This window comes from Syngnathus typhle, linkage group LG4 (genome assembly GCF_033458585.1).
Source record: "Syngnathus typhle isolate RoL2023-S1 ecotype Sweden linkage group LG4, RoL_Styp_1.0, whole genome shotgun sequence".
NCBI lineage: Eukaryota > Metazoa > Chordata > Actinopteri > Syngnathiformes > Syngnathidae > Syngnathus > Syngnathus typhle.
In genome coordinates, this window is record NC_083741.1 from 14994150 (window position 1) to 15016605 (window position 22456).

Genomic DNA, 22456 nt, shown 5'->3' on the forward strand with positions numbered 1-22456 from the left:
GCCTAAATGGGATCAAGGCGCCAGATTTGAATTCAAGCGTGGGCGTGGCGACAGAGACCAGTTGCTCAACATGACATTATTATTGTCATAATTTGGAACTCTTCAGGCGAAATGTATACAATATTTTCACAGAACTGTGCAGATAAAGTTATGCTTAAAAAAAAAAACAAGCATTAGATGAATTAGGAAGTTCACAGAATCAACCACTAGGGGGCGACTGGTCTGCTCACCAAATACTAAAAAGTCAAAGTCAAAGTCAGCTTTATTGCAATCTATTGCAATCGTGAAATCGAGTCGACCTATTTACACCTAAGATTTTTTAACAAGCTGGTATGTTTATGTTGGCAGCTTATTCTATTTGCATGCAGCATTATAGCTAAATGCTATTTCACCATGTTTCAGTAAACTCTGGACTACACTAATTGACCCAAGCCTGCAGATCACAGAGTTTACATTCCATCAGCATTTCTTACGTATTGAGTAGTCAAACTATTCAGTGGCTTATAGACAACTAGCACAAAATGTAAATCTATTCTACAGCTGATTGGGAGTCGGCATAAAGCCTTTAGGATTGGAATAATATGTTCTGATCTTTTCGTCTGTTCTCGTGATGTCTGAAACTTGGTGTTTAAATTGTTGTGACTTATCCAAAATCCACTGGGAGGAAACCCTGAGGAAGATGCCTGGAAATCCCCATGGAAGATCTGGGCGAAGTGACTTCGGAGAGGTGAGTCTGTGCGTCCCTAATTAAAATGATGCAACAAAGGGAACGGATGCTGATTTTAAATCAGATGTACGGCATTTCAGAGCATTGCCTGTATATTGAACCATCTATTTTCCACACTGCTTATCCTCACTTCCTCATATACCAAGGATTTTGTGGTGAGCATTTTTCCTCATGAGCTACTCACTTAACATGGCAAAAATTGTGTCAAAGACAGATTGTCCAAAGTTTGGCTTAAAGAAAAATTTGAAGACGTGCCTACTGACTTACAGAGACACTCAACTTGACCCACAAAACAGCCAACCCTGTGCTCTCATTTGCTGACCCCCATGTGACTCAGTCTCCACCTTTTAAAGCCGCTGACGTTTAAATTCACTAATAATGCGACAGTTTGAACATGAAGATGGCGACTCCAAGTGGACAAAAATAACACTGGCACCTAATTTGCATTTTTTTCTTTTTTTACTGGTATCATGCATAAAGTTTAAAAATAGGTAAATGTAATATCTTTTTTTAGATTCAAGTCATGATTGGGACATTTTTTTTCTTTGAGACCGCAAACTTGAGATATGATTGCACTCACATCAATTTAAGTAATGCAATGGCTATTTGAATACAAATGGTGGAGCAACACACGCAGACAGATAGTTCACAGGCATATAATCTCAATGCTATATAAAAAATGACAACTATTACAGCAATTTACTGAGGAGTAGAATTCTGTTTTCATTTGGGTCTGCTTGACTGTATTGTACTGCACTGCACCCTGGTGGCCAATGTCGGCACACCAAGAGGAGCAGCACACCGAATTGGATTGCAGATTAAACAATCACAAACTGCTGAATACTTCATATTCTACATAAATATGTTTGTATTTTGTGTTTTTATAAAGTACAATGTACCCTGAGAAAACTCTTGCAAGTCTGGGGAGGACAATAAAACTCCACACACAAAGAAGGACTGAAGCTGGAATTGAACCTCAAAACTGTGAGTGGGATAGCTAACCGCCTTGTCAGGTCAAATAAATTATTAATTTCTTACATAACCATTAGCACATTTTGTCCATTTCAGTTTTCACTACTAGAATCCACCAATGTCCACCATGTAGATTTTCATGAAACAGCTATTGTCACTTTATGCCTTCATATTAATTTCTTATCTTCTTTTCTCGTCGTTTCACTCTCCGATGGGAGGGGGCAGAGGAAGGCGAGGCTCTGTTGTCATATCTGTCAGTCTCGCCGGGACTGGCCCCTCCTACATCAGCAGAGGCATTACATACTGCTGGTCCTTGTGCTCTTAGCAACGGTGCCTCAGCAACAGAGCCCAGGCAACAGAGCTCCACGGCAACAGAGTGCCGTGTCTCCCCAATGGAGCTGCCATTGGGCGGACCAGCGCTCAGGCACTACACCCAAAGCCGACCGAGACCTCACCGCCAAAAACTCAACTATCGTCCCAGCAGACCACAGGTAATGTGAGAAATTGATTGAAAAGGCAAAAATAGGGGAGGTGATGTGTGTGTGTGTGTAGGGTAAGGGAGAAAGGAGATGTAATAGGGTGCAGAGGGGAGAGGCAGGGGGAAGGGAAGGGACCGATGGAGGGGGAGCGCTGCAAAGAAGCCTGCTCCCTTGCTTGAATAAGCCAGTGCCATTGTGCCGGTAACTAGCTGCGTGAAGGCACCACAAATGGCATTTGCTGTGATTTCCAAGAGCGTGATTGCCTGAATAGCATTGCAGATGGCAGCTTGGCTTGAATGTACCCCCCCCCCCCCCCCACTCACAATGAAACAAGCCTGCAGCCTTCTAATTTTTTTTCCTCTGAGGATTGTGCATTAAAAAATATGCATCATCTGATTTCTCTTTAAGGCTCATCATGTTGTCACATAGCTCTTTGGATGTAGACATCCAGTCACTCCCTTGGAGCCAGTGGTCAGGGAGACAAAATCCAAGCAATTCCCTTGACACGGTATCGTATAGCAGTGACTTCTGCTGAATTTGTGCTCTGCTGCAAGCCTCCCAGCTTTTATTGCGACTCGTGGGCACAGATGCTAATGTGATCAGTATGATTCAGTATGCATACAGCCACATTATTGATACTGTATTATCTTCATTGGCATAATGAAAGATCTTACATGGATGACGCCCCCCCCATTGTACGTTACTGAGCAACTGTCTCCCAGGTGGCTGGTTTGTAGCAAAAGAACCGAAGCCAAAATATTCCTATATGGAGACACTAGCGAAGGACTGTGTGGGTTTTGTTGAGGTCAATGTTACATAACACCAAGTTACATTTGTAATGCTTTAACTTTGATGTAAAATGCATATTTGTGTCTCCTACAAATGTAATTAGGAGACAATAATTGAGAGTGAAAATGAAGTCCTTGAGTTCATCGGGCGTGTAGATGAAGGTGTGGAGGAGTTCTTTACAAAGAGAGTTCTTCCTGCTGATACAGAGTGAGTATCACCAGTTGCCTTTTACTGTACTGTTTAGCACTGTGGTTTGTCTTGACACTGCGTGCGTATGGTCAGTATCACTACTCTAAAGGTGTCCTCATCAGAATCATTTCATTTAAGAGAAAGTTGCGATGCAGCGGTTTTGCAAAAATAATTGTAATAAATATAAAAACAATAAATAATTGCTGAACTAGTATTTGCCGTTTTCCTGCTCTGAAAATACAATATACCAAGCAGTGGTTGTGTTCGACTATATAGTATGTTCATAATTTGATACAATTAACCTTTCACATTCAGGCAAAAGCAAAATGAGGAACCAGAGTCCATCACAGTGGATGAAGTGGTTCCTGCAACCTCTGTCCCCTGTCCACCCCCGACAAAAACTCTCAGGAGGAAGCTCGGGGATTTCTTTACCCTCCGAAAGCGGCGTGGCCTGAAATCGGAGCCGAGCCACGAGGGTCGACCCAAGAAGGCCTCCATCGCTGATCTCATTCGCCCTCTTAGGGAGGCGGCCAAGTCTGATAAAGAAAAAGATAAGGACAGAGTAAAGGAACATGACAAGGAGAATGAAAAGGAGAAAGGGACAGAGCAGCCGGGTGGTGTTACTGGAGAGTCAACGGTGCAGGAAACACCTGCCTCTGATGTTCCTCCACTGAGGGGTGAAGTGGCACCACCTCGTCGTGCTCTCAGGGAAGGGAAGTCCCAATCTCTTATTTTACTGTCTGGATCAGCAGCAGGCGCTGCCAATGGCAGAAAGGTGCGTGTCACGCATCCAGGGTGTCAAGCCTTTAGCTCTGCAAGTTCATTGTTAACATATTTATACATGATGATTTTCAGAAACAATTTGAAGGCCAACATAGCTTCGAACAGAAACTTCATCTTATGCTTCAGCGGATCGGGGTTTCCAAAGCACAGCCAGAAGAGACGCAGGTGTGGAGCTGACTGACTTTGTGAATCTTGAAATGATCCAAGTAGGTAATAACAATCCGTAATGTCTCCTATCTTCTCATAGAATCCAGAGAGAGAGATGAAAAAGGCAGAATCTGAAGGTATGTCCAAAAACAAAATAGACTAGACTCGCAAGAATTAACAGTGCAGTATCTGTACAATATTTATTGTCATCTTAAATATCATCTGTGTTCTCCTCTTTTCCATGTCTTAGGCACCATTATTGACAGTAAAGTTGAGCCAACCCCAACTTTCACAAAACATAGAACTATGTCAGCATCCTCAGGTAAAACACACAAAACACAATTTGGACATATAGTAATGCGTCTTGTTCTACCATTATTTTTGCTGTTTTAATGACATTTCCCATAACAGTCATTTAGATATAATAAAACAGTAAAATCTAAAAGTACTGTTGGCAGAAGTGTGCCAAAACACAAAATAGATTTTTGCACAAACTTTGTGTCTTGATTGAGCCAAAATGGAGTGCACTAATCGATCAATTCATTATTTTTCCTTTAGTCTATCAAGCAAGTTCAACCAAATGCCCATCCTTAATGCTAATGACATTGAAGAGCTTTTTTCTTTTCCCACTCCATCGTACTTGCATGCCTGGTCATGGTTGCGTTTGCTTATTGACTTGCTTCCGTTGTCAAAATCGTGTATGAGGAACAATTTGTAGCAGCTGCTCAGTTGGGGTTCCAAGTGGGCTGTTCTGACACAGCAGGGTCGAGTAAACCACGTAACATCAATGCACCCGCCCTCTCCACCATCTGTTCATCAACTCTGAGAACCTGGAAGTAATCTGATAACTAAAAAAAAAATAACTGTTGGAGAGATACACATGTTTAGCCTTGGTGGAGGTTTTCACTCTGAGTGACATTGTACATACACATTGTTATAAAACAACTCTAATGGTGGTCTAATACTTTTGCAAATATGAGTCTTCATCTTTTTTTTTTTTTTAATCACCAGATACAAGGCGTCAAATACGTCCAAGCGTGTCAGCACATGAGTCAGCTGGAAAACCGGCTTTACCCCCAAAGCCTGTGCTCAAGCCTGGTCCGGGCCCCGCAACATCTGGCCGCAACACGCCTGAGAATGACTTGGTTCAAATAGAGGAGGGGGAAACAAGCACACCCACTGAAGAAAAAAGTCCAAACGCGGCTCCATCTGGCCCCGCTACTCCTGCTGTAATGTCAAATGCCAGCCTTGACTTGGCTGACGTTACTATTTCCTCTTCTAGTACTGCAACTTCAGACTCAGATGTGCTTGCTGTTAACACCACTGCAACAATCGCAAACGGTACAGATCTAGATGGCAAACCTTCTGACCCTGAAGTTCAGCCGATTAGCACAGAACCATGCACCCCTGGCCCCCCGACAGCACCTAGCGAAACCCCCGCCCCTTCCGCTGAATCTTCTGCCACTTCAGACTCGGCAACAGTAACTTCCATTACCACCTTGGAAACTGTTCCTAGTCTTCTCAGCAAAAGTAAAACAAACACATCAGTTAAACCGACAAGTCCATTGTCAAATGGGATGGTTTCAGATATTCAAGTGGCAATTTCTGTCGTTTCCACTGAAGAAGTGTCCACTCCATTTTCTGCAGAGACCAAATCAGACTCTGCTACCAGTCCGCTTACTGTAGCTGCAGGCGCGTCAACAGGCGCTGAAAGCACATCTGTGGCCCCGAGCTCAACTCCTCCTAAATCTGAGACCTCCATGACTAGCGCCTCCGCCCCTCCTCCTGCTAGCATCTCCACTACCACTACATCTACTGCGTGCATAGACATTGTTCCGTCAACCTCATCCAGTGAAACCAACCTCGCCGACTCCATCATCTCCACCACCACCACCAGTGACGTTGCTTTAACGACTGCAGATGCAATTAGCTCTCCGCTCACGACCGACCCACTTTCCTTGAAGAAAACCAGCTCTACCCTCACATCCGTTCCCACCTGCCTCCCCGCTTCTGAAGACTCCAGTCCAGCACTTGCCCTTGACAGTCCCAGCCAAGATTTACCAGCAAATTTTGACAAAAGATCCAGTCCTAGTGCAAAAGACGCAGGTAAGCAAATAAAGGCTGAAAGGAAAAACAAAGGACCCCTTTGAAATTCTTTGATTTTAAACTCAATTGACTTTAGAGATTTGTTTCCAAATGTTGAACATAATTGGAGAAGGCATGCAAAGAATGTGAAGTCTACTATTATATTTTATATTCATTCACTACTTGGATTTTCCTGATTTTTGTTTCGACACCCCTGTTGTAAACTAACTCGTGCACAATCTTTCATTGCTTTTCTGTGTCTAATCAGCACAAATTCTCTCCTATTTTTAGATGTGGCGCTAGAGGTAGTCCAAAAGAGCAAACCAGCTGAAGAAAGTGAAAGCAAGAAAATCATGGCCGATGGCAAAGGGAGTGAGCATTGTGAGGAGGAGAAAACACCTCAAGCAACAATGAAAGAAGCAAGTGTAAAAAATGAAGACGTCCCACAGGCAACAGTAGAGGGAGAGGCTAAACCTGCACCAGAGAATGAGCGTCCAAACCAAGAGGAAACAAAGAAATAAGAAAGAAAGATTTAATTATATATACATATATATGTACTGTTTATGGTACAGTATTGCTAAATTTGGGACCAACTACTGTGACGCAGGCAGGTTAGGCCACAGTAAAGGAAAATGATTAAATGATCCATGGCACTTCCTTATACAGGGACCACAGCAGCACACCACACACCCGGTTGGGCCACTGGACCAAAGAACTGAGAACCATGGTGTGTACGTTATCAACAATTCCAGCAGTGTCTTTTGTCCTTTTTTTTTTTTTTTTTAACTTGTGTTTGAATTTTGCATTGCACGTATATGATTATGTACCATAAGACAAGTACTGTGTTTTAAAGACACCATGTTTACAATAGATGGATAAGAAAAAATAGATATGACTATTAAATGGAATATTGAATTGAGCAATTTGTTTTCTTTAATTGGTCTTTTATGTTTAGGATACTACATATACATAAATAGTCTAATTCCACCCGGCGAGACAGTGGTTCAAATCCCTGAAAATGTATTGATCATGATGATTGAAGATTCAAATGAAAGCTTCTCTTTCAAATATCAAGAAAGAACTTGAGTCAGACATTCCTAAACCTATTGAACTTACTCAAAATTATTTTCTTACTTATTTCGCACAATAGCCACAGTCAAACACATCATGCAATAAAAATGACATTTCATTTAGAATGCAAATTTTCACATTTTTACATTGACAGCTCATTACAAAGTGTTCCCTATGCTCATGTAAGCCACAGGCCATCATCAACTCATCATAAGAGCCCGGGTGAGACAACGAACAATTCATATGTATAATGTCTTTGTAGGCCCCCCAAAAATCCTGATGCCATGCTCTTGACCACATAGAGAGTGCCTCAGAATTGAACATTCTTAGCTACAGCGGACAGGAGTTCCCCTTGAGCTTATGTCATGGATGCCAGAGAGAATAAAGCATCCTGTGTTCAATGAAGACATTCTGTATTGTACATTAAAGCTGGTCTGTGCTCTGCGGTTACAAGCCTGGGTGATAAAAACAAGTGGATTAATGATCATATGATGAACAGACACACACTATCAGAAACTTAGCGAAGAAACAGTAAAGCTGTTCAAAGTCAGCTTCTTAGGGACACGCTGAAATTCCCTTTCATTTTAAAAACGTAATGTGAATTAATAGGCTAATCTGTGGATATTATTACAAAAATAAAGCCAATATTAGTTGCACAAAGCACATCAAGATGTCCCTGGCTCCAGACCTGTCGTTTCATAAGGTACACAATGAATCATCTGATCTGGTACGTTGTAATTACAGCACTGACATAACTAATTAAGTCTCACAGCGGCGTGTTGTTCTATAAACTTCATCCATCAATCCATCCATCCATTATCAAGTGCCATTAAAAACTTTGACAGCAGGATACAGATTGAACAGATTGAGTAAATATAGTATACCATCACTTGCTTCTGCAGCTGTGGTACAATGTGTAAGTGGTCAGCATGCACCTTCACGTCACAGTTCTGGGGCTGTAGGCTTGAGACGGGAAATCGGCCTTCGGGCTCTTTATGATCTCACATTCCAAATTCCAAAACGTTGCATGCTAGGGTCATGGAGACTGCGCTGTCTATAGTTGTTAATGTGAGTGTGAATGCGAGTTTGTCTTTATGCGGCCTGGGATTGGCTTGCCAATTACTATGCCTGCTTCCTGACGCTTCCTCCTTCTGATGTGATAAGCCTAATGAGGATGGCAGCATAAAAAATGGATGGATGGTTTCTGTTTTTTATTCTTAAGAGCCATTGTGAATCTACGTTGTCAACAACATTATATCAATATTTGGATTCACATGCCCCAAACTCACATTGAATAGCATTTACAGGATCTATCCTTTCATGTGATTGATGTTGCTCACGAGATTGGCAACCACTCTATAAAAAGAGAATCAAGGTTCCTTTCATTTTCCTCAAATGGATTTTCCAGATGGGTTTTCATTGGGAGTGGGAGTAGAAAAGGACGTGGGCTTGAAGACTATGAAATCTGTGGACTTAATGTATTTAATAGTTGCTTTTGAGATTCATAGGTGATTGCAATTTGATTTTTTTTTTTAATTCATTGATGGTTATTTATAGAGACTATAATTGTTACCAATGAATAAACGTGTCTTCTTAGCCTCATGTTGATTAATGTACTTACTTCTTCCGACCAGCAAGAGTCGCTGGCGGCAGCCGCGCCGGAATGAACAAATCATCGTATTTGACCCGGAAGTCGATTGACGACGGAAACGACAGCGGAGGGGAATAGTTGAGTAGTATCCATTGTAGTCTTCTGTATTTCTTTCATAGCTATTTTGTTCATTGCATCTATTCCAAAAAAGCGTTTGGATTTAGTCGCGTTTGCAGGGAGGTTTAATCTCACGTGCACACGTAAGATATGTCGGTTGCGCCCCCCAATCGCTCGAGCACAGGTTGGCCGCGCGGGAGTTCCTCTCAGTTTGGAAGCAAATACATGACCGGCCCGGCGAAGCCTCTCACCCTGGAGAGGACTATCAATCTGTGAGTTCATCTATTTGTTCACAAATAACTCCAAGTTGGTGCAAAGTGTGTTTCTAACCTAAAGGTCTAGCATAGCCGTGTCGCGCTACTACTGGGCATGTGATGGTAACGTTTCTTCGAGCATTGTTTCAGGAAGGGCGATCGTTACACTATTATGTTTGTGGGGACAACATTTTGGAGTCTAATGATAGAACATGTATTCTAGTTATCCTCTCACCAACTACACCTTTGGGACCAAAGAGCCTTTGTATGAGAAGGACAGCTCAGTGGCGGCCAGATTCCAGAGGATGCGCGAGGAGTTTGACAAGATGGGAATGAGGAGGACCGTGGAAGGCGTACTTATCGTCCACGAACATAGGCTGCCGCATGTCCTACTTCTGCAACTGGGCACTACTTTCTTCAAGCTGTGAGGAATTTGTCTTCTCGGGTAGCCATCAGATGAGTCCATGTTTGATGTTCTATTTCTCTCCTGTAGGCCTGGTGGGGAGTTGAGTCCTGGAGAAGATGAGGTGGAAGGGCTGAAACGCCTAATGACCGAGGTAAAGGGTGCACAGAATGTTTAGGTAGACTGTAGGAATGATTACAAATGTCATTTACTGTATAGATTCACACTATATACTGAGCAAAAGTGTTAATTAGGGATTCACAGATATCAATATATATATATGCTATTCGTCAAAATTGTCAAGTATGACACACTAATACGTCACCAGCCTGGCCCACATTGTTGAACTTCTCTCTCCAGGAATTTTCGGGTTTATATAATGATTTATATGTGTTTTAGATTCTCGGGCGGCAGGATGGCGTGAAGCAGGATTGGGTGATTGATGACTGTATTGGCAACTGGTGGCGCCCTAACTTTGAGCCTCCACAGGTTTGTCCTTCACGGCGACTGGAATCCTAAGATTTTTATTTGTCACAGTGACTGAGTAGCTAGTATGTATAAAATGCTACGTTTGCCACATTTCTTTTCATAGCAAGCCTTTTCCAGTAAATGAGTTGCATTTTTTTACCCTCTATAATTGCGTACCTTGCAGTATCCCTACATTCCAGCTCATATTACCAAACCTAAGGAGCATAAGAAACTTTTCCTGGTTCAGCTGCAGGAAAAAGGTGGGTCTATCGACAAAGCTGTATTCAGGACAACAGAATTTGAGTGGTGTGTGCGCTTTGTTTTGTTTACAGCACTGTTTGCTGTCCCAAAAAATTATAAACTGGTGGCAGCCCCGTTGTTTGAGCTGTATGACAACGCCCCTGGGTATGGACCCATCATTTCTAGCCTACCGCAGCTCCTCAGCAGGTAATGTTCTATTTTGTTTTGTGTCTGCCGATAATGCAAATAGAGCAGATAATTATTTCATATCCTCGTTTTGGGGCTTTAGTGGGCAGACAGTTTGTGTGTCATTAAAATATGCATGAGAGATGGAATTGAGATTTTGATACTTGTCTGAATCGTTTTTGTAATTCGGCCCAATCATTTTTTTTGCAGGTTCAACTTCATCTACAACTAAGTGAAGTTCATTTGGCTGTCTCTGTGAGTGCAGCCCAGTCGAAGTGAATCTTGAAGACCACGTGGACAATGCAGAGAAACTACAACTTCTCATCTTCGGCTCCACTTTCACATGAGAGAAATGTGACCTGTGCTGAATATATTGACAGTCCGCCAGGGATATTTAGCTACACTTTTGTCAGGAAAAAAAAACAAAAACTGTTCTTTTTTTTTTAATCTCAATGGACTGGTGTTTTTGTTTGTTTGTTTTGTAGAAGATGCATGTATATTGCATTATGTTCAGATTTTAAGCCTTCTCTGGAAAGGTTTGATTAAACCAACAATTACTTTGCGTTTACTGTCATTTTAAAGTATGTTGTTTTTTCCTTTTTAATAAAAAAAATGAAATTGAATTGTGTGTGCACATGTTTTTTTATGAAGTGTATAGGGTTCGATTTTGTATTTGTTTGCCCCTTGGATAGTGAATGTAATTATTACGTTACATATTTTGATGCTCCTTGGGATTCTATTTAGCTCTACTTTTGTCAGGAAAAAAAAACAATTTTTCTTCTGTTTTATGTTGATGAACTGGTGTTTTTTTATTTTGTAGAAGATACATTTATATTGAATTATTTTCAGATTTTACGCCTTCTCTGGATAGGTTTGATTAAACCAACAATTACGTTGTGTTTACTGACATTTTAAAGTATGTTATTTTTTTTCTTTTTAGTAAAAAAAAAAAAGAATTGTGTGTGCATATGTTTTTATGAAGTGTGTAGGACCAATTTTGTATGTTTGCCCCTTGGATAGTGAATGTAATTATTACGTTGCATATTTTGATGCTCCTTGCGTGGTATGAGGTGAAGCTCTGTGAAACGGTCAGTAAGCTAATGTAGCATTCTCATGTTTTATACTTAATCAATAAAATGTGTCCGTAGGGCTCTGTTCGAATACCATGTGCTCTGCTTAAAATGTCTATCGTTGAACGCGGCTTTGAGATCTTTTTTTTTTTACACCATCTCACAACAATTTATAAAAATGATTAAATGCAAATTCCATAACCCTACAGAAAAGGCATGCTATTATGACGTCGGAGCGTTTGGATTCAACTAGACTGAATCTCTATTCTAAAAGTATTTTAATGTTTCATGACCACATCGAATGTATATTTACTGACATCGAGTTTAGTTAAAATCACCGACCGGCTAGATTCGCCATGCGGGACTGTATTTTATCGAATATAGGTGCGTTAGACTTAACGTGCTTTTTTAAATAAGAGTAAAGAATAAAATATGAACCCACTGATGTCATATTCTTGCGACGCGATGTCAGCTTTCGTGACGTCACATCCGGGGCCATTTTTGCGCATGGTTCTTATTAAGTCACTCTACCATGGCATCTAAAAGACAGCAGGGCGAATATAAGAAATCAAACAAGAGGAAAAGGAAAACAAATAACTGCGAAGAATCAGCAGAACTTTGTAGTGTCGTTAGAGACGAGAACGTGAAGAGGGCGGTGAAGGATGCGTGGAGCCAGAAGTCTCACTACACTCATGGTCCGTGAAGTCAACACAGAATCTGACACGAACCATTTAGCCAATTGTAGCAATGCTCAATGTTTGTCTCATGTTGACCTGGTTAAATCTATTCATGACTGCTTTCATATTATCATATTTAGTCATGTTGTAATCATGCAGTTCAGCAGCCACTTCCAACATCCATTGTCTTTGTCACACTGCAGGTGATTTGGAATTGGACTGCCAACCCTTCCCTCACTGTGTCATCAAAAACTTTATCCAAAGTGGGAATTTCTTGGACAATCTACAAACAGAACTTCTCACGCTCAACTTTCACTCAAAGTCCAACGATCTCTACAAATTTAAACAGGTGAGCTTCAACCTGATCTGTGCATGACTTTCCCAGTAAGTGGGTATGCTATCCCAGCGTTTAAATCTTGTCCCCACCTACAGTCCGATGACTTAAGAAAGCGAACTGAGCCACACATAGCAGGCCTGAGGTAAGTTTACACGCAGTGATAAGTCTCCGACCTATTTTCTCCTCTTTTTCCCAAATGATTACTGCAGCCCTACTGTATTGTCATTGGAGCTGTTGCATGGCTCATCTGTGCCGCTAGAGGGGGCCAGAGATTACATTTGATACCAAGATGTGGCAATTCTCTTATTCAGAGTGGATAAATCCAGAGTTAGCAATAGTAATGTGTAAAACAAAATTATGTCCAAATTTTACTGAAGCCTAATTAATCCATAAATGCCAGGTTCCCAAATGAGAGTGTGTCACAGCATTTAAATCGAGACGATTGTTGACCTTTTCTCGTGTTTGATATGCATACCAGCCGTGAGGAATAAATAACGCCGTGTATAACGTTTAACTGGATGTAAATATATGTTTATGAAATGCAACTCCCAAAGCACTCCACTCTGCTGAATCCAAACCAGGATTAAAAGCAAAATGACGGCTTCCTCTTGGGATCATTTATTATTTATACTGCAACAAAATGTCATGGCAGGTTTGTACAGTGAATGCATTTGCCTCTCTGTTGAGACCTCCATCAGCTCAAATATAACACACCATTAATATGACCTGTACAAGTCATTTGGGAAAAATATGTTGTTGTTTTTTTTATAATGGAAAGTAAAACAAACAAAATGTAATTTAAAATTGTTCTTCGGCTAATTCCAGATCAGCACTGTTCAGCCAATTCCGACTATGGCTTGAGGAGGTTTTGGGTGTGAAATTGGAGCCCACTGTTGATATTTCATGTGCCAAATATCAATACACAGGTGAGCATCGAACCAGAATTAACAATGATATTTCTAAGTTTTGTGTCATTGTGTCCGTTGTAACTGTTTGTAGATATTCTTTTGTGTCATGATGATGAACTGGAGGGAAGACGTGTTGCCTTCATTCTGTACCTTGTCCCTCCATGGCTGAGTAGTGATGGGGGTTCTCTCGATCTCTACACAACGGATGGTGAGTTTCTCTTTTAGTTTAGCATTTACTGATGTGAAATCGTCATTGAAGACAATCTCTGTCCTCAGCTCATTTCCAACCACAAAGTATCGTGAAGTCTCTGGTGCCTTCATGGAATACGCTCGTACTTTTTGAAGTGTCTCCGATCTCCTTCCACCAAGTAAGAATGATATGCATCACCTGTCAAGCCAAAGAGGTAAAAAAAAAAAAAGGTCATGTTTTGTGCTCATCCAGGTATCGGAGGTGTTGTCACAGGACAAGTGTCGTCTTTCTCTAAGCGGATGGTTTCACGGACCGTCTCTGGAGCGTCCTCCCCGTCACATAGAGGCTCTCGTCTCGCGGAGCGAACACTTACCCCGAGATGTGAGTAGAAACATGCATGTGCAAGCGAGTTGAACTACGTGCTAATATGGTGTTTGTGCGTCCATTTTAGGAGACATTGTTGCTGGAGTGGATCAATCCACTCTACCTGGATATTTCCTACCAGGAGCAAATTCAGGATGAGTTTGAAGAAAGCTCTGAAATTCAGCTGAAAGATTTTCTCAGGGTAAAGTGCTCTCTGTTCTTTGCCTTGAACATCTTGAGTCTCTCATCATCCCAAAACCAATCAAGCATCATGGTGTAGCTCAAGGAATTATTTCTAGGAATGAATAACAACAGTCTGAAGTGTACTTTGGAGGTTTCATTTTGATTCCTCCTCCTGACTGTGTCATCAGGAGGAGAAATTTCGGCAAGTGTGTGCGGCCTTGCAGTCGGCTGAAATCCAGTGGACGCGGAAAGGTCCTGCCAATAAGAGGTGGGTGAGGAAGGCTCTTCGATTACATCTCCTTTCAAAAATACGATTTTCAGATTTTTGATCACCTGTAGTTGAATTCTTATGACTAGATTTGTTTTGTCTTTTTTTTTGTTTGTTGCTTTGCTAGGTTTTCATTGGCGGGTACTCATTTTGCAACATTAAAAACAGTCTTGTGGGAGTATTTTGTTGTGTAGAATGCCACAGAAAATAGTTATTTTGAAAGGAAACTCAAGTTTTTTTGTAATAACCAATAAAAATAATCTGTGGTGTTGTGGGGGAAGGGGTGAAACGTGAACCGTCATGTATTTTGGATTCACTCTACCTGATGTATTTCCTCACGTTCAGATGTTACGAAGCAGCCTGTCTGGACACTTTACCCGAGTGTGTGAGCGCTTGTTGGGAGCTGCTTCGTTCAGAAGCCTTTTTCCTGCTTCTCTCCAACTTTACGGGCCTCCGATTGCACTACCTTTGCCCTGCTGATGATGACGATAATGATGATGGTGATGAAAAGAAGGACAAAGAGAAGAAGGAAAGCTCCAAAATGGACAGCAATGCAACAGGGTCCTCAAATCAAACAAGCAAAGAGTCAGGTTCACAAAATTTCTTAAGCTCCTTCCTTTCTTTTTTTTTTTTCTCTCCACTGATTTTTTATTTTTTTGTATTCCTCTACTTAGAGCCGAGTACACCTACGTGTTGTGGTGAACTGCGACGATGGTCCCACGGCAGCTACACTTTACTGCACGACGCAGAGGCAGCACGAGCGGAATACGCACTAGACCTCATCTTACCTTTCAACTGTGCGGGTCAGTCAATACAAAAACTGTGACAACACATCAACATTGGGGTGAAATGAATGGATCGGTCTTCACTGCACTGTTATACTTTAGATTTCTTTTTTTTTGGGCCAGCCATGTTGAGCATCTTTGTGTTGCCATGTCAGTCTAATCTACCCAGAACCTTCAGAAGCAATGTTATTGGTAGATATAGTAATAATAATAATAATAATAATAATAATAATAATAATAATAATAATAATAATAATAATAATAATAATAATAATAATAATAATAATAATATTAGGGCGCAGTGTCCATCTCACAGTTCGAAGATGACTGAGATCTTTTTTTATTTACAGGTTGGCAGTCAGAGTTCGGAGGCTCCACTTGTTACATTGCGAATGAAGAGGATGAGGAAGTGAGTTTTTTTAATTTGTTGTCTACAATTGATCATCGTAATGTCTTTTTGTTTTCGTTTAAAGCTCCTGACCATCCATCCCGAAGATAATTCTCTCGCTCTGGTCTACAGAGACAAGGAAACACTCAAATTTGTCAAGCATGTCAACCACAGAAGCAACAATGATTCTTCTACTGGAGCATTCTATGACTTCTCTTTTGTGTATTATGAATAAAATTTTACTTACAGCATTTTTATGTTTTCGTTCATATTTATTTTAGGTGTAGTGGGCACCATGTCTGCCTTGCATTGTGTTCTCTGAGTCTCACAATCCCAAAACATGTGCACACAAGCATTAAATATGCAAATATGGAGGAAGAATGTACAGTAATTAGAAATAAATAACTAAATTTAATATATACTAGTGCATTGTACTAAGATACTAACATTGACAACTTTTTGAATCACTAATAAAAGGCCAAAGACCGTAATTACACTGTTTTTAAATTGAGCACATGGCAATAATTGGTCTAATCATTTCCTAATTGTATTAAAGAGGGGGATCCTTCAACATCCTGCCTCTCATCAAATATTTATACAGTACGATATCAGTGGCTGCAAATAACCCAGAATGATTGTGGCCATGGCCTACTTTAAAGCTTGAGGTTTCTTCATCCCGGAAGGATAAATCACATTTTTTCCTCCCCGGTTTTTGCCCCGCCCTTGAATGAGATTTAACCAATCAGAATACTTTTCTTCGGATCAGCCAATAGGACGAGGAAATCCGATCGCAGTGTCAGTTGGTAAGCTTTTAGGAGGAAGCGTCACCGAACAGTGTACCAAAAAAGTTTTTAGGTAAGTTTACTTACGTTTTAGCAAACAATGACGTTGTGTTTTAGGCATGGCGAGTTGGTTCTGCAAACGCTATTTGATCTTCGTAAAGTTCCATTTGATTCCCACGACCTGTCTCGTCGACTAACTTTTACGAAATTGTAGTTCCTGCTGACTCATCTGCTGACTATCAACAATACAAGTAGCCAGTACTGTACATTATATGTATATAAACTTTCAAAAGCACGCATTTATGTAGTGTTTTCCCCAAATGCTAATTTTAGACATAAATGTTATTGAAAACACACATTCGAGGCTATTGGTTTCACTGAATGGCAGTGTATATACAGAATCAGTGAAATAAAATCAATTATTTAGGATGATTAAAGAACTCTTTATGCATTAATTTTCAGTGTTTCTTAATCGGGAAAATATCCCCAGGATTTATTCCATGTGTCTATTTTTCTGAAGGTTATAAGATGATGATAACTGTAGAAATATGATCTATTCCACCATCATTAGAAGTTTTGTGATAACAGGTATAGTAAAGAAAATCCCAAGTCCATCACAAAATGACACAAGTGACTTGTGGTAGCAAAACCCCACATGGAACATTCTTAAGCATCAGACAAGCAGTCCGCCCAGAATACTAGAGGTTGCTTTTTTGGCAGCAAAAAATGAATGATATATTTTAAGCTCCCGATGATCATTTAATCCTCATACCGCTGCTGAACTAATCTCACGGTATACTTTCAGAGCACCGGTAGATTAGATTGCATATAATTAAATACTGGCTAAATTGTTGAGATTCCTGCAGACCCAAGAGTCAAGCGTACTGTGTATTAGTGAAATATGAGGATGTGCATAATCCAGCTCAAATGATGTTCTTTCCATGCGGCGCCTTCTGCATGCTGTGCATGGAAAGGGCGTAAATGAGCGGGACTATGTAGTTCATCCGGAGTACAGGAGATCGGGGCTGTATCGCTTTGGGGGGAGGGAGGCTTCAGATTAAACATGTTTTTATGTAATGAAGTTGCAAATGGAGGCTGGGCCAAAGATGGGGAGAAAGGTGGAATGTCAGTGATGGGCCATGTATTTAGTACCTGGACCTTCTGTGGGGATTTAGCCGACTTAATCCAACTCTTAATACTTTGTAGCACCACTATCGCGTAGTAATTATGCAAACTACCAATGCGATACAAAAATGCAATATAATATCATGCAACTGTACCATACAAAAATGCAATATAATATTATGCAACTGTGCCATAAAAAAATGCAATTAAATATCACGTAATTGTCCCACATTATTTGAAGCAGTTCCAAGTCAATATTAATGATATCATGAATAGAATCAAAATATAAATACAATTCCTGGAACAACGTTTTGCTCTGATCAAACAATGACAGGTTGGTTGTTATCTTATTTGCAACAATCTTTAAAATAAATTTAAAAAAAGCCAGATTGGACTTTGCCAGAAAACATTTACTTTCGCCAAAGTTGTAGGATCAAATTCTTGTATTTGATCGAGTCAGGTTTATTTTATAACACTCACTAAAAAAAATTAAAAGAATTCAGAAATCTACAGTTGACAAATATAACTTGATCTTCCACGATGACCATGTACGAATGACGAGTAGGCACCATTTAACACCTAATATGATGCTGTACAATGTTAACTACAACAATGTGAGAGTCAATTAAGTAACATAAAACCACAGGAAACAGCACAGAAAGACGCTTTCGAAGAATTGGTCCCACCTCAAAACCCCAAACATCACATTCTCTGTAGCAACTGCTCCAGGAAGTGGGCTACCTTAGATCTTGTCCTGTTCGGTCGGTGCAGAATCCATACAGCAAGGGCATCAGATTTAGTCAGCCGAGGTACGGAGTTGATGATGTGCTGATTCCATATTCATAGGATGGCAGACCAAGTTTTGGACGGAGGCTCCTGGACAGGATGTGCTGTTCTGTTTCTGCGGTCGCTCTGTCCGGATGCAAACCTGCCCTCCCTCTACAAGGACCAGCAGAGGAAGTTCATCATTTTTAAACTCATCAAATTGACACTGATAGGTGAGCAGAAGAATTAAGATTTGAAACCTACAGTATCTCCAAAAGTGAGCACAGCCATTAAATATTTTTTTTCATGGTCAGATTCTGCAGGTGGTCTGGACGGGTACGAGATACTAAAGATTCATGATGCCGATCCCTTCCTCGCAGTAGAGGTGAAGTTTATGGATGTAGTAGTGTGTCAGCAGTTCCTGAAGAGCTACAACTCTGGAGCGCTGTGTCAGTCCATCTCTCAGCACGCTTGTCGGCTCCTCGTTCTGGCACAAGATTTCAGGATAGAGACCCAGCTCAAGGCCGGAACGCACATCTTGGATCGATGTTTGGACGAGCTCGAGTTTTGTCTGCATAAAATTCACCAGTCACACGTATGCATATATTTTTAACATTTTGGGCTTTTATTAGTTGTAGTATTGATTTTATTTCTTGCAAGATTAAAAAAGATTCAAGTCTAAACGGTTAGATGGACGGATGGATTGATAATAGAGAGCACATTTTTGGTTTGTGGCAGTTAAAGCACCTTTTTTTTCTCGTTTTCTGACAGCCCGAGCGCTTGCGTGATGAAGAAGTTGATCAGCTTGATATGCAACTGGAGCTTGAGGTCAAGGGGCCTTCTCCACACCAGGAGATCCCGTTCACCCAGCAAATCCCCAGCAACTGCTTCAGATTTCAGAATAAAATTTTGGGTGAGTCCAGTTGCTCTCTAAGTCTGGTCACAATGTCTTTAAGATAAACGACGTTACATTTCATGCGTGCTTTAGTTAACCCTTTCAGACAGGTGAGTTCTATTCTGACGGTTAAGTCCCATGAGTTTCGCATCAAAAACCACCGGATAAATACAAAGGTGAATTTTCAGGGGTTGATTTTTCAAACAGGTTTTATAATCTCATCATGTCGTGTTATACATGCAAAAAAGCATTGGTCTTTACCTCACTGGCAAGAGAAAAGAATCCACGTCATGTAATATGTCCTAATGTCAGTGACCATCTGCTGCATTTGTTGTGTTTTCCCTTTGATGGCTGCACGTAACCTGTGTGCCGTTTGACAGATGATTCTCTAATCCAACCATTTAGGAATTGATGGGCACAACCTAAAGGGAGATTAGGGCATGCCATCAGATAATTTGGGTGGATTGCATTAATTTGAAATTGCCAGTTTTCTCTTCAATTGTCATCCACTGTGCATCAAACTCAGCTTTTAAGGGAAAGTCAACCCAAATATTTTCTTTACAATAATATGCTGTATGTCCCCCCGCCAATATGAAGTTTCTAAACACGGTATTTTGTATTTCGTCCATGTATTAGGAGTTAAGCAGCAAAAGTCACCCGTTTTTATCCACTTTAAGGGGCGGCCATTTTGCCACTTGCTGTTGACTGAAAATGACATCACAGTTGCTCAGGCCTCAGGTCACAACCAATCTCTAGACAAAAGGATGTTGATTGTTTTAAACTTAACATTCGTGTCAAAGTATTATTATTCATATCAGCATCATTTAGCATTTCCAAATCCTGTATTGAATTGTTTTTTTGTTTTTATTAATAACAAACAACACTAGTTAATTACTATTGTACCTGTATCGGGGCACCATAAAGAATCAAACGATTTAAACTATAAAGTAGATCCTGTAACTTTCCTGTGAGTTGAAAGCGCCTTAAGGGATTGGGAAGTGTTTCTGCTTTATTTTGTAAACCTCTGATTACGTAATTGCAATTAAGTACAGTTTGTGTTGATGTTCCCCCATCAGAGGATCGAATGCTGACGACAGCAGATGTTCAGAGCTTCGCTAATGGAGTGGGCCGTCAGTGGAAGCACGTGGGGAGGACCCTGGGGAGGGACTGCTGCGCTCTGAGGGATACGGCCATTGACAACCTGGCCTACGAGTACGCCAGAGAAGGCCTTTACGAGCAGGCCTATCAGCTCCTCAGCCGGTTCCTCCAGGCGGAGGGGAGGGCGGCCAAGCTGAGCCGGCTAGTCAAAGCGCTGGAGGAATGCAAACTCACCAGCCTGGCCGAATCCATTCTGGAAGAACAGCCGTGAAACTAACGGCGGGCGCTTTTTTGGTGGCGTTTAAACACGGAGGCGCTCGCCAAGGGGGGCGTGCTTCGCCTCTGTTGACTTTGTCTTTCCTGCTTTTACATACAGGATGTCTAATATTCTGAAATGGTTGAAATTTTTCCTGTGTGCATGTGAATTTCTGATCATAAGTTTGACCTCAAATTGCAATTTCCTTCTCTTTGTAATTGATTACAGATATTCATCACAAAGGTCTAAGTTGGTACTGTAAAATACAGTAAAGCTAGGTCAATCTACATTATTAACAATCTAAAAATTTTCACTCAATTTTCTACTTTCATAATAAATCTTAAAGCCTAAATTGACTCGTCAAATGGCAACTTTTCATACAACACAATTGCAGAGGTAGGGCTTGGGTATTTTTTTTTTTTTTTACATCACAGATGGTATATCCTACCTCACAGGTAGATTCTCTGCACTATTTCAAATGTTTTCACATTTAGTTTTACTTTACAAGTTCTACACATGGAAACTGTTGGTGCTCCTTTCTCATTGCTGCCCAATTGAAGGTTATTGATTTGTTTTTCAAAATAAGTGCTTGCAAAACAAATGCTTAAAAATATTTTTGTATGTTTGTGTTAGATGCATTAGTACAGAAGTGGAAAATGTCCTCCCACTCTGTATTAAGTACAGAAAAAAACAAGTCTGCTAAAAGCCCTGTAAAGTGAATCTATGAATATGTTTCTAAGTACATAAAATACGTCCAAAGATAATTACAAAGACTGAGAATTACTCTTTGTACAACTTGGTGGATATAGCCTTTAACTGTTTTTAACCATTTCAGTTTTCCTGATTCACCCCACCCCCACCATAGTTGCGCAATTTGAAGTCTGGCATTTTCCCTTCAGACGGTTTAGAGCGCCTTGTTATCATCCGCGAGTGCACGCATGTCACAGAGAGAAGGCACTAAAAAGAAAAAAGTAGATATATTTGTTTTCAAATGCTGCAGGAAAATAAATAATCAAGAAATGGAGAGCTAGATGAATCACTTGTACCTAAAAATCCGGCTTGAAGTACAGTAATTACAGTACTTGTATTTTGTAACGTCCCATAACTGCGTTAGTGTGATTAAACCTGAAAATATTACTTTCTCCAAATTCCCCCAGGTATAATTTGGTGTTAATCCTTCTCCCCCCCTCCTCTCTCGCTCTCATTCCCATCATTCTCTTTTGCACACGTGTGTGCGTGTGCACGCTCATATGATTAAACTGCTGATGTTGCTGCTGAACGTGTGCTTGTGTCACGTTGTTTCAGGGCAGTGAGGTAAATAGTTGAGGCGTGCGTGTGTGTTTTGAGGTTTTATCTCCACCCAAATTCACTGATGGATGAAGTCGCTGCAGCTTGAATTTGCCAGGTTTCATTCAGATCTACCGCAAAAGCCTGAACCCCCCACCCCCCCCTTCTCTTTTATGCCACTTGGCCGTTTATCCAGATGTGATTTGTGGATTACGGGCTATTAACACACACACTTTCTCCAACGCAAACATAAATAGATTTCAGTTATGCAAAACGCACTGTAACCATAGCTGCTATTGAGATGATTCTTTCTGTAAATTTGAGAGTTTATAGTGAAGTTGACAGCAGCACACATTCGGACTTTTTAATAGCTGACGAGACAGAGAGGTCAAGTCTGAAATTCATTACAAACTCATTTCACTTTAGGAAGCCAGATCTTAAAGCACACCTGCATGACCTTACAAGTCAGACATTTCCAATTGTGCAACCAGTAAGGCACTTGTACTTCAACTAGTGCACTGAAGTATCTAGTGAGGGCAGGTACTACTCTAGTCAGTGGCGGTTCTAGAACGTTTTTA

The 22456-nt window shown here is 40.7% G+C and overlaps 4 protein-coding genes across 6 annotated transcripts; all 4 read left to right on the forward strand.

Moving 5' to 3' along the window:
• The first annotated feature begins 92 nt into the window (after window positions 1-92).
• Window positions 93-7090, forward strand: LOC133152644 (uncharacterized). 2 transcript variants are annotated; one of them, XM_061276418.1, is made up of 11 exons: window positions 93-727; window positions 1617-1711; window positions 1918-2190; window positions 2587-2686; window positions 3071-3174; window positions 3472-3931; window positions 4012-4104; window positions 4187-4223; window positions 4337-4408; window positions 5098-6192; window positions 6463-7090. In XM_061276418.1, exons 4-11 carry the CDS (start codon window positions 2594-2596, stop codon window positions 6690-6692), a joined length of 2184 nt encoding a protein of 727 aa, XP_061132402.1. In that variant the 5' UTR covers window positions 93-727; window positions 1617-1711; window positions 1918-2190; window positions 2587-2593; the 3' UTR covers window positions 6693-7090. The 2 variants fall into 2 exon arrangements, with proteins under 2 accessions (XP_061132402.1, XP_061132401.1); XM_061276417.1 differs by lacking the exon at window positions 2587-2686 and having other exon boundaries at window positions 100-727.
• Window positions 7091-8918: 1828 nt separating this feature from the next.
• Window positions 8919-11124, forward strand: nudt21 (nudix hydrolase 21). The gene is made up of 7 exons (XM_061277296.1): window positions 8919-9222; window positions 9428-9628; window positions 9698-9761; window positions 10007-10096; window positions 10260-10335; window positions 10408-10522; window positions 10712-11124. Exons 1-7 carry the CDS (start codon window positions 9101-9103, stop codon window positions 10731-10733), a joined length of 690 nt encoding a protein of 229 aa, XP_061133280.1. The 5' UTR covers window positions 8919-9100; the 3' UTR covers window positions 10734-11124.
• A 924-nt stretch (window positions 11125-12048) lies between these two features.
• On the forward strand, window positions 12049-15921 carry ogfod1 (2-oxoglutarate and iron-dependent oxygenase domain containing 1). Of its 2 annotated transcripts, XM_061277017.1 has the most exons (13): window positions 12050-12266; window positions 12452-12597; window positions 12681-12727; window positions 13411-13511; window positions 13585-13701; window positions 13770-13861; window positions 13936-14064; window positions 14135-14248; window positions 14418-14497; window positions 14843-15087; window positions 15172-15300; window positions 15633-15691; window positions 15756-15921. In XM_061277017.1, the coding sequence occupies exons 1-13, from the start codon at window positions 12104-12106 to the stop codon at window positions 15903-15905; spliced, it is 1572 nt and encodes a 523-aa protein (XP_061133001.1). In that variant the 5' UTR covers window positions 12050-12103; the 3' UTR covers window positions 15906-15921. The 2 variants fall into 2 exon arrangements, with proteins under 2 accessions (XP_061133000.1, XP_061133001.1); XM_061277016.1 differs by having other exon boundaries at window positions 12049-12266; window positions 14843-15300.
• A 515-nt stretch (window positions 15922-16436) lies between these two features.
• Window positions 16437-21362, forward strand: tradd (tnfrsf1a-associated via death domain). The gene is made up of 5 exons (XM_061277018.1): window positions 16437-16525; window positions 18424-18575; window positions 18657-18937; window positions 19114-19255; window positions 20314-21362. The coding sequence occupies exons 2-5, from the start codon at window positions 18425-18427 to the stop codon at window positions 20604-20606; spliced, it is 867 nt and encodes a 288-aa protein (XP_061133002.1). The 5' UTR covers window positions 16437-16525; window position 18424; the 3' UTR covers window positions 20607-21362.
• Window positions 21363-22456: the final 1094 nt, after the last annotated feature.

What these genes read in the sequence shown, in the direction of transcription:
- nudt21 (XM_061277296.1), top strand. Translation starts at nt 9,101, where the DNA reads ATGTCGGTTGCGCCCCCCAATCGCTCGAGCACAGGTTGGCCGCGCGGG. An exon ending in CTAACTTTGAGCCTCCACAG is followed by an intron (nt 10,097 to 10,259) that starts GTTTGTCCTTCA and finishes CGTACCTTGCAG; the next exon opens with TATCCCTACATTCCAGCTCA. An exon ending in GGTTCAGCTGCAGGAAAAAG is followed by an intron (nt 10,336 to 10,407) that starts GTGGGTCTATCG and finishes TTTTGTTTACAG; the next exon opens with CACTGTTTGCTGTCCCAAAA.
- LOC133152644 (XM_061276417.1), top strand. Translation starts at nt 2,092, where the DNA reads ATGGAGCTGCCATTGGGCGGACCAGCGCTCAGGCACTACACCCAAAGC. An exon ending in CACAGCCAGAAGAGACGCAG is followed by an intron (nt 4,105 to 4,186) that starts GTGTGGAGCTGA and finishes ATCTTCTCATAG; the next exon opens with AATCCAGAGAGAGAGATGAA. An exon ending in TCCTAGTGCAAAAGACGCAG is followed by an intron (nt 6,193 to 6,462) that starts GTAAGCAAATAA and finishes TCCTATTTTTAG; the next exon opens with ATGTGGCGCTAGAGGTAGTC.
- ogfod1 (XM_061277016.1), top strand. Translation starts at nt 12,104, where the DNA reads ATGGCATCTAAAAGACAGCAGGGCGAATATAAGAAATCAAACAAGAGG. An exon ending in CCACACATAGCAGGCCTGAG is followed by an intron (nt 12,728 to 13,410) that starts GTAAGTTTACAC and finishes GGCTAATTCCAG; the next exon opens with ATCAGCACTGTTCAGCCAAT. An exon ending in CTTACCTTTCAACTGTGCGG is followed by an intron (nt 15,301 to 15,632) that starts GTCAGTCAATAC and finishes TTTTATTTACAG; the next exon opens with GTTGGCAGTCAGAGTTCGGA.
- tradd (XM_061277018.1), top strand. Translation starts at nt 18,425, where the DNA reads ATGGCAGACCAAGTTTTGGACGGAGGCTCCTGGACAGGATGTGCTGTT. An exon ending in CATCAAATTGACACTGATAG is followed by an intron (nt 18,576 to 18,656) that starts GTGAGCAGAAGA and finishes TTTCATGGTCAG; the next exon opens with ATTCTGCAGGTGGTCTGGAC. An exon ending in ATTTCAGAATAAAATTTTGG is followed by an intron (nt 19,256 to 20,313) that starts GTGAGTCCAGTT and finishes TTCCCCCATCAG; the next exon opens with AGGATCGAATGCTGACGACA.